The sequence below is a fragment of the Arachis duranensis genome, chromosome 1 (genome assembly GCF_000817695.3).
Source record: "Arachis duranensis cultivar V14167 chromosome 1, aradu.V14167.gnm2.J7QH, whole genome shotgun sequence".
Lineage (NCBI taxonomy): Eukaryota > Viridiplantae > Streptophyta > Magnoliopsida > Fabales > Fabaceae > Arachis > Arachis duranensis.
This window is the reverse complement of record NC_029772.3, coordinates 10,151,875-10,161,118: the sequence shown is the minus strand read 5'-3', so window position 1 is coordinate 10,161,118 and position 9,244 is coordinate 10,151,875. Positions and strand designations below refer to the sequence as shown.

General features: G+C 33.3%; 2 protein-coding genes across 4 annotated transcripts; one reads left to right on the top strand and one right to left on the bottom strand.

Annotated features, from left to right (window-relative positions):
* Positions 1-911: 911 nt before the first annotated feature.
* LOC107476719 (TSL-kinase interacting protein 1) lies at positions 912-5,877 on the bottom strand. 2 transcript variants are annotated; one of them, XM_052254112.1, is made up of 14 exons: positions 5,647-5,877; positions 5,119-5,316; positions 4,911-4,996; positions 4,781-4,828; positions 4,522-4,631; positions 4,200-4,284; positions 3,832-4,111; positions 3,575-3,712; positions 3,328-3,476; positions 2,982-3,220; positions 2,481-2,838; positions 1,813-2,217; positions 1,603-1,731; positions 912-1,357 (listed from the first exon to the last, which is right to left on the bottom strand). In XM_052254112.1, exons 2-14 carry the CDS (start codon positions 5,246-5,248, stop codon positions 1,172-1,174), a joined length of 2,343 nt encoding a protein of 780 aa, XP_052110072.1. In that variant the 5' UTR covers positions 5,249-5,316; positions 5,647-5,877; the 3' UTR covers positions 912-1,171. The 2 variants fall into 2 exon arrangements, with proteins under 2 accessions (XP_052110072.1, XP_052110076.1); XM_052254116.1 differs by having other exon boundaries at positions 3,611-3,712.
* A 1,240-nt stretch (positions 5,878-7,117) lies between these two features.
* On the top strand, positions 7,118-8,643 carry LOC107476729 (60S acidic ribosomal protein P2A). 2 transcript variants are annotated; one of them, XM_016096598.3, is made up of 4 exons: positions 7,118-7,242; positions 7,368-7,457; positions 8,105-8,331; positions 8,419-8,643. In XM_016096598.3, exons 2-4 carry the CDS (start codon positions 7,370-7,372, stop codon positions 8,443-8,445), a joined length of 342 nt encoding a protein of 113 aa, XP_015952084.1. In that variant the 5' UTR covers positions 7,118-7,242; positions 7,368-7,369; the 3' UTR covers positions 8,446-8,643. The 2 variants fall into 2 exon arrangements, with proteins under 2 accessions (XP_015952084.1, XP_020992821.1); XM_021137162.2 differs by having other exon boundaries at positions 7,173-7,275.
* The last annotated feature ends 601 nt before the right edge of the window (positions 8,644-9,244 follow it).

The window sequence follows — 9,244 nt, the reverse complement described above, 5'->3', positions numbered from 1 at the left end:
AAAATCGCCTTGTCTTTTGAAAGAATAGACAGAGACTAAATTAAATGTTTACTTGCCATGTAAAGCTAATATAGCAAAATTCCATTTACAAAGTTAGCCGATAAATTCAAATTTATGAACATGCGCCTTTTATTAATCAATTGCTTATTGCTTATCACACTAAACCAAACGATTATATGTAGCTGATGATTAGGATAACTTAATCCTTTGTAAGATCTTATAATCACATTTGGTACAAGTAATTACACCTTTTACATGGCTAAATAAATAAAACGGCAATGCTTTGATGTCTAAACAATTATAATTGCTTATGATGTAAGCAAGGCAATTACATGACTAATTTAGAAGTTTGTTAATGTATTGTTTTAAGAATTTAATTTTCATATAGCATCGGTTTTACTCAGACAGTATTAATCGTGTATTATCATATAAGCAAAGGTAATTAACTTCAATCTTATTATTTAAAAGTTATTTAAAAACATAAGTTAAATTAAATCATTGTATAAAATGTTTTGCATAATCGGTGCATCAAAATTAAATTCCCGTATTTAATATATTTGGGATAGTGGGATACAAATTAGGGATTCAAACTTGTACATTTTCCTTCAAAAGAAATGCAAATATAACGATTCCTTCCGAACTAATCCAACTTATACATGGTGGTGGTATCAAAATCAACCCAATTTTAAGGACGAAAAGTTTTTGCAAGATCTAAAAGTTTTTGAAAAGATTCATATGATAGCTTGTTTGGTTGTTTAACAAAAGGGAAGACACTTCCACCAAAAGTTATGTCATTCTTTGAAAGAATCTTAATTTTACCCTGCCCCACATTATGAACTCTACTAAAAAAATACAAAGTATAGAAGCTAAGAATAAAAGAGGGGTTAAGATTTCTTAAAACAACAGATGTATTTCTACAGAAGCTAACACAATCAAACAAGGGGTTGATACAGTGAAATCCTTTGATGAACTTCTTTTTTGTACAGAAGGGGAAAGACCCAGATTAGAGAAACATATACAGGAAGTGTGAAGTGTCTCATTTTCAGCTTGCACACCTCAAGTCAAGTAAGTTTAAGTAAAATGTTAATCAGAACATTGATTCAGCCAGAAAAATTCATGCCGAAGAACGATAATGTTACCAAGATGATCCGATCATGCTGACTGCTGAGGCTCATTTTTCACTTCCAATTTTAAAATCCGAAAGAGGAGAAACTTCTCGAGCCTCAACTGCTGATGATGCTTCCTTCTTGTCAAACCCAAANNNNTTCAGACCACTAAGGCTATCACTCAGAATTAGATCTTCACTGTGATACTTGGTTGATGGTATATCCAGATCCAATGGTCCCAGAGAATCAGGCTGTAACATGATGATAGTAAAGAAAGATTAGGTCGGAATAAACTAACATGTATGTATTCTGTAATATGTTCTTCAAAATCAGATGCCACTAAGTGTAAAAAAAAAGTTTCAAAAATGCAATAATGATTCAAAGATTTAAGTTCATAGAGCTAGTGTTGACAGATGGTTCAGAGTGCGGAACATATTCGTTATAACTCCCTATTTGTAGTTATTTAGGTTTGCTTCTCTTGCAGCAAGGAACATACCCAATAGATATCCGCTAGTCCATTGAAATCTTTTGCTAATTGATGCTGGGCCTCTGCATCCGACTCACCACTATCCATATGGTCAGTTTGAGCAAAATCATCCACAAGCCTCTCTCTTTCAGGTGACAGCTGCAGTAAAAATGGAGAAAATTAGATCTTATTTAAATTTGCAAAGAATTTTTGATAGAAAACAAAAGGAAGAAGAGTCACCTTTTCAAATTTCTCGGACCCTCCAAGGACCACATTTTCAGAATCTAACGTAGCAATTGGTGATAGACAAGTACCATCTTTATGAGGAATAGGATCCTTTTTAAACAAGAAAGCATCGCATGTCTCTTCAGCATCCCATATCGAAGACATGTGGGATGCCATGGTTGGTTGTCCCATCCTGTCTTGGTGTCTAGAGATATGAGCAGCAATAGCAGCATCGAAAGAATCACTACTGAAAGGAATTTGCTGAAGACCATGACAATTTTCAGCAATACGATTATCAACACAGTTATCTTCAAGATCTTGAGAAACTCCTGAAAGTAGGTCCCCCACACTAATGTTGGTAAGGCTGTCAGCCCACTCACCAGCTGACAGACCAGTTCCACTGCTTAACTTCATCTCATCCTGAATACAAACAAGTAGCATTATAGATATAGATGCTAGTAATTATACATCAGACATCATAACAAAACCATACAAACCCAACCAGAAACTTAAAAGCAAAGCTTTTTAGATCTTCACAATCTAAAAAGATGAGTGTATTATGCTCAAGATCTCAAGGAGAAATATGAAAATTTATGCAGAAGTGCCAAAGAAGTACAATAGGGTGAAAATCTACAGTATAATCTCAGAGCTAATGAAATAAAATATGAGAGAACAACAAATACCGCATCTTCCAACTGTCTAGTCACAGTTCTATCCCCAACATTTTTTCCACGCCATGGTACATTTGCTGTAGGATCACAGAAATCATCAGTTCTTGTATTCAGGTATTCGCTGTTGTCTCTAGTATTAGGCAAATCAGTGGAAGTAGTGTTAGCACAGTTTCTGATCATGGACGTTCCTCGTTCTTCAGAGAGCTCCAAGGAATGATTGTTAGTTGAAGGAATAGGGAGTGCTTCAGGATTCAGCATCTGACCCATAGTATTGTTCACACTATTGTTTGATAGTCCAAGCATGCTGCCAGTTACTACCGGGGCTTGCATATTTAATAACTCAAGCTCAGTGTTGGAAATCCAGCCATACCTTCACAGAATATATATAAATATTAGAGTGTTGATATGGTTAGTTTTTCATACAAGGTTGAGTGGCATGTCTTACTATTGATGTTTAGTTACTTCTTATATGAAACTAAATCAAGAAAGCAACATGGAAATGAAATGAGGTACCTCAAACGAAATATGTGTGGACTTCCAATCATTGCATATATATCTGCAGCACTAAGAGTAGATTCCTGGGTCCATCTATGATAATTTACCAAATTCTCCCTTTGAGTACCATAGGGAAAAATCATTAATTCTCCCGTTGCTATGCTTGAATTCCCCCACTTACGGTTTAGATGTTCCAAAATTGATGATATCTTCTTTCTTGCACTAAGTGTAAGCTCCAGGTATGGGTTATGCTTATCCTAGGAGTAACAAAGAAAGAAAGAAGAAAAATCAATATGTAAATCGCTTTCTAAAGCACTTTTGCAGTACTACCGTAAGATGTTAGTTGGTTTTCTTTCATGCTCACCATTTCCAATGCTCTTCGAGTAGGTTCATCAATTGGGAATAATTGCAGCTTAAGTTTCATACTATTATGTACATTGTTATCTACATGATTTTGTGGAAATGTGGGCAAAGGGGGCAGTACATAATTAGCAGGATCAGAACATTTTTCTCCTGGACAAAGATGGAAGAATAAGTGTGAAATCGCAGAATAGCTATAGTAAGCCCTTTTGGGAGCAAAGATTAGATAAAGCTCTCATGGTAACAACTACCTAGATTATTCTCCTGGTCATTTTCAGCCTCCTTACCAGAGGAAGCTCGCTCCAAATGCTCAGCAGCATCTGCAACTAAAGAAACACCAGCAATTGCAGCCTTCTCCCACTTTTTATATGCTGCAGTTGTGATCACACCTGATAGATAGAAACATCAAAGAGTAAATTTCCGTTTATTTTTAAATGTAAAATAAGATACATGAATTTATTTTAGATCTATATTATCATATCTCAAAGGGGAAATGAAAAAGAATCACCAGATTTCTTTCGCTGCCTTGAGGGCTTCATGGTAATTGAATCTCCCTTTGTGTTACTACGGTTAACACCCATGTTTATGTTGCGCTTCAATGGTGGTTTTGAAGGCCCAAGCTTTAAAATATTTTGACTATCAACAATAACCAGTTTAACTGCACGAGGATCATTTACTGATGCTCTACTTTGATTTGAAACTGTGTTAGGAGCAGGAGGAGGACAGTTTACCGCCTGCAGAGGTTTCTTTTTTACGTTCTTCTTCCTGTCCTTCAAAAGTTGGTGCTCCTTCATGGCAACAAGAATAGGTGAGTTCCCAAACACACTAAGATATTCAAAATTAAAATGCAAAGACAAATGTATAGTCTTGACTAACCAAGGTTTCCACAAAAACTTTGAACCTTCGGGGCTTTAAGTGAAGCTTTGAGGCTTTGCAGCTGTACTTTTCTAATAAAGACCACCTGTGTCAAAGGTCAGATAATTTGAGGAGAGTATCTTAATCATTCCTAAGAAATTTTCAATGCAAAATTATCAATTGATATAATACTATCCTCAAATCTTATTCAGGAATTTACTATGAAATGATAAAACTAAAAAGACGAATTAGATCTCTTCTACTTCTAAGCCATTCCGTAGAATATATATATATATAACATATGCACTTCATTTGACAAAAACCCATTGAGACAGTTGTGTACCAGCGAAGCATTGCAGCATTGGTATCTTTCGAGTTTTTGGCATCTAAACACAATCCTGGACCAAGAAGTTTGTTCATCCGTCTCACAAGCCGATAGTAATAATGCCTGACCTGCGAATCATCATCCAGGAGAAACAAAGAGTGAAAAATGGGAAACAATGAAGGCTATTAGCTTGGCAATAAAACCCAAAACTTATAAATGAGGGGTAAAAGATCATGTAGGCAAGCTGAAGCGGATGATAAAGCCTCGTAACAGGTACCTGATCCTTGTTTTTACTCTGCACACGGCAAGTGATTTTCTCGAAATTCTACATTTAAGAGTAATGCAATTAGTAATTATTAACAACAAAACAACCACAGGGAAAGCAAAATCAGTAAATATAAATATACCTTCCCAACTTGTCGTAACGCAGTGAAGAAGCTTTCCTCTTCTTGACGAGTCCAAGCAGCCCACTGCCTTGTCGGTTTCTTCGGAGCTACAAAAGACAAGGGAATGATACCTTTTACTTCTCAACCATTGAAACATATTAATCATCAAAGCCTGACATCACTCGTAAGTCATAATGAAACAAATTAGGGACGAAAGTAAACAAGCAACCTGGCTGTTGAGTTGTGGTTGCATTTGAAAGAGATGAGGAAACAACAGGATCCCCATTTCGGATTGAAATAGCATTCTCCGGGTTAAGGTTAGTATCCGGATTAACCGAGATTTGTGCCTCAGCCTGCATTTTTTTTCACCCTAGTGTATGCTCATTCTATGGTATTCAAATGCACCAAAGATACAAGATTTAGTTCCCTGTGATCAACAACAAAAATCAATTTTTTTTCCCTGAGAATAAAAAATATGCCTCAGCTGCAACTCACTCGAATAACTTGTGGATCATAATTTTTTTAAATTCAGGTACAGAGTCAAACTTCACAATGTAGCTTACAGGCACAGAAAAAAAATGAATCCACACCTACTTAATTAATCATGCACATATAATTAATATTCACAAACATTAGAGTGGTACTGAAATTATTTAAAAATAAATAAACTTAATTAAAATTGAAGTGAATTGTAAATCCAGAAAAGATACTAAGCTAACTAACAATAAAAATTGCATCTCAAAGAGGAATACGGTACCTTGAAGGCCAATATATCGCGAATTGATGAATTGCAGAGATGAAATTTGCGAGAAATTGCAATATGATTGGAGCAAGGAGGTTAAGAAAAGAGGGGAAATTGGATATCTGGAAACCCTAACGCGAAGGGAGAAGAAGAAGAAGATGACGATAGACGAAGGAAGATCGACGAACCTGCACACTGTGTTCTTCAATGTTCTAAATCTAAACGCTTCGTTTCCAGTCTTTGAATTTTTTTATTTTTATTTTTTTTTTATTTTTGGGCCTTATTATTTCTGATATAATAAAATAGGTATCAATTTAACATTATTAAAAGATTTACTTTTTACTTTTATATATCTATATTTTAAAATTATTTTAATAAAATAAAATAATTAATTTTAATATATATTATTAATGTGTTAAAATTAAATAAAAAATAAAAATTTAAAATTATTTGAACATCAATTAATTAGATAAATATATAAGAAAATTCTATTATATTATAAACTCTTAATAAGATCTAAAATGTGAAAAATTAAACTTTTGCATGTTAGATTAATTTGACTTTTTCAAAATGCAAGCTGTACTTAAAGTGAAGCATCTAAAAAGTTAAGGTGATAATCAATCCATTCATTTCTCAAGTTATAAACGCATGCACAACTAGTTATATAATATGAAATCATTAACCTCTTTTTTTTTTCTTTTATCAAAGATTCACATGTTTTATTTTATTAGTGGATGGTATTATTTATATCTTAAGTTGTGTATAACTCATGTTCAACTTAAATACAACTTAGTAAATAATTAAAAATCAAGCATATAAACATCATTTTTCTTTATCATCTAAAATGCATCTTACACTTTAAATTACTCTCATTCAAGACTAATATATAAAGATAGATAAATTATTCACTATTTTTACAAACAACCAACTACCAAATCAATTATATATATATATATATAGTATTTCAACATTTGTATTTTTTATACAAAAAAAAATTTTAAATTTTCTGTAAAAATTGATTGCGCTAATGAATAAAATTTCAATGCTGTCCAAAAAACCTCTTCTTTTTCAAAGAATATTTCGATTTTTTTTTATCTCGATGTGCGTTTCTTTGGAACTGCCATATAACTGATATAGTTTTTTTATTACTACAAATCATGTAAAAGACATATTTGTGTTCCGTAAAACAAATAGTTTTTTATTTGATTAATTAGTATTTTTTATTCCATCTTTTATATGTTGATTGATAAATGCTAATTATATTAATTTTTTTGTTTTCTTTTAGATTAGATTTTTAACAAAACCTCAAAAAACAAAAGACATTTGGTCAAAATAACATCTTCACAACATTTTAGAGTTTTAAATAATTCTTTTATTTAGAAATTATTTTAAGTATAATTAGTCACGCATTTTCCCACTTTTACAATTACACCCAAATTCAAAATGTTTGATAGGCGCAATAGGAGGGTATTTCCGGGAATCCAAAACTTGAATAAGCTGAAAACCCTAGCTATAAAATAAGTTCAGAGAGCCAAGTTCCTATCTTTCAGCAGAAACCCTAGCTAGCGCCCAAATCGCAACCCAGTCGGATCCCGCACTCAAATCCAGCAAGTACGATTTCGTGCACTCGCGACGAATTTCAAAGTCTCTTTCTTTCGTTGACTATGTTCTATGAATTTTGTGTCAGTAACTAACTTTTGCAATTTGCTATGTTCTTTTCGGAATCAATTTTTCAGAAATGAAGGTCATTGCTGCGTATTTGTTGGCCGTATTGGGAGGCAACACTGCCCCTTCAGCTGATGATATCAAGAACATCCTTTCCTCAGGTCCCTATTTTCTAACATCTTAAATTCTTTTTGTTTTTATTTTTTTATTTTAAATATTTGAGCTGGTCAAGTGTTGGATGTATGAGTTGGATTTACCATGGTCAATTGTTTTATGAGTTAGATGTATGGTTTTCTTATTTATTATGTTATTGTAATAAAAAATGCTATTCTTACGTCAAAATCAGCTACTAATATCAGCCTCGAGTGGATTTGTGTATAAATACATGCGCCGTTAATTAATTTTCAATGTGTATTTGTATTCCAACATGTATTTTATACTGGTGGCTGATTTTGGTGTACACATAGCATAGTTGGAGATTGTTATTATTATTGTTATTGTTAACTTAGAGTTGAGAATCTGATTGGTGAAACATTGACTTTAATATAAGATGTGTTACTGGAGTTAAATTAAGTTTGGTTGCATTTTATGCATTAGTTGGTGTTTTATTCCTAAATCTCAGTTGTAGTAGACATTACAGTTTTCTTCTCCATATAGAATTAAGTGCGTGTTTTTTTTCTTTTGAGACATGAAGTATAATGTATTGAAATCTTTGAATTGGAGTACATGTAACATTGAATTTTAAATCATTCGAGGATGTCTCTTTCATGCTGTTGAATTGTTGACCACTTTTGTTTATGATTTATAGTTGGAGCTGAGGCTGATGATGGCATGATTGACTTGCTCTTGAGTCAAGTGGAGGGCAAAGATGTCACTGAGCTAATTGCATGTGGAAGGGAGAAGTTGGCCGCAGTGCCTTCTGGTGGCGGTGGAGTTGCTGTTGCCGCTGCTCCCGTCGCTGGAGGGGGTGGTGCTGCACCTGCTGCCGAAGCGAAGGAGGAAAAGAAAGTTGAAGAGAAGGAAGAGTCGGATGATGTAAGTTTCAAAATAAAACCACTATTTGATTGGTATATAGTAAATTCATGATTTGTTGCTGATGTATGTTTCTTATTCTTTCTACAGGATATGGGTTTCAGCTTATTTGACTAGAAAGATCTCAAGTGTTTCATGTGTACAACACATTTTCGGTTTTAGTCAAGAGTTTCAACCCAAATCACAAGGTTTTGTTACTTAAGTTACACATACTTTTAGGTTTCATGGGTTCTGCCATTTTTCATTTGACTTGAGACAATGTAATGACACCAAAATGCCCTATATAATTTAGTCGTGTTTTGAATGTTTTGCTTATTATGGGTTTGCATTTTTATGCTCTTCCTTGTTATGAAAAATAAGTCTTGCGGTATTTATCAGTTTTGCTTTGTTATCTCTTTGACTAGAAAAAGCTAGTTGATTCGAATGCTTTGCTCTGCTAGCATGCGATTTATGCACTGTCAATGGATTAGAGTAACGAGTTCAACGCATAAAACTTTGGAAAGTAAAGGGATTTTTTTTTTAGGTAATAAAAGGGAATGTTTTTTAATATATTCAAAAAAGCTTTATAAACAATTCAATATCTCTATTTGACGATTCTTAGCAACATCTTCATTTTAAAATTTTGCAACTGCTAGACAGAGACTGGAAACTAAAATTCAGTATTGTGTTTGTTAGTTCAGTACACCCAAAGGATTATATAAATACATCCAAACGATTATAAAAATACATCCTAAGGATTATAGAAATTAGAAATACACTCAAAGGATTTAAAAAATACACCCAAAATTCGTTGAAGTACATTTTATGTATAATTCAAAATTCTTCTTTTTTCTTCTCCTCATCTTCTGCTTCTTCTTCATTTTCTTATTTCATATTCTCAATTCTTTTTTGGAGGAAAAAATCAAACAAAGAAGAA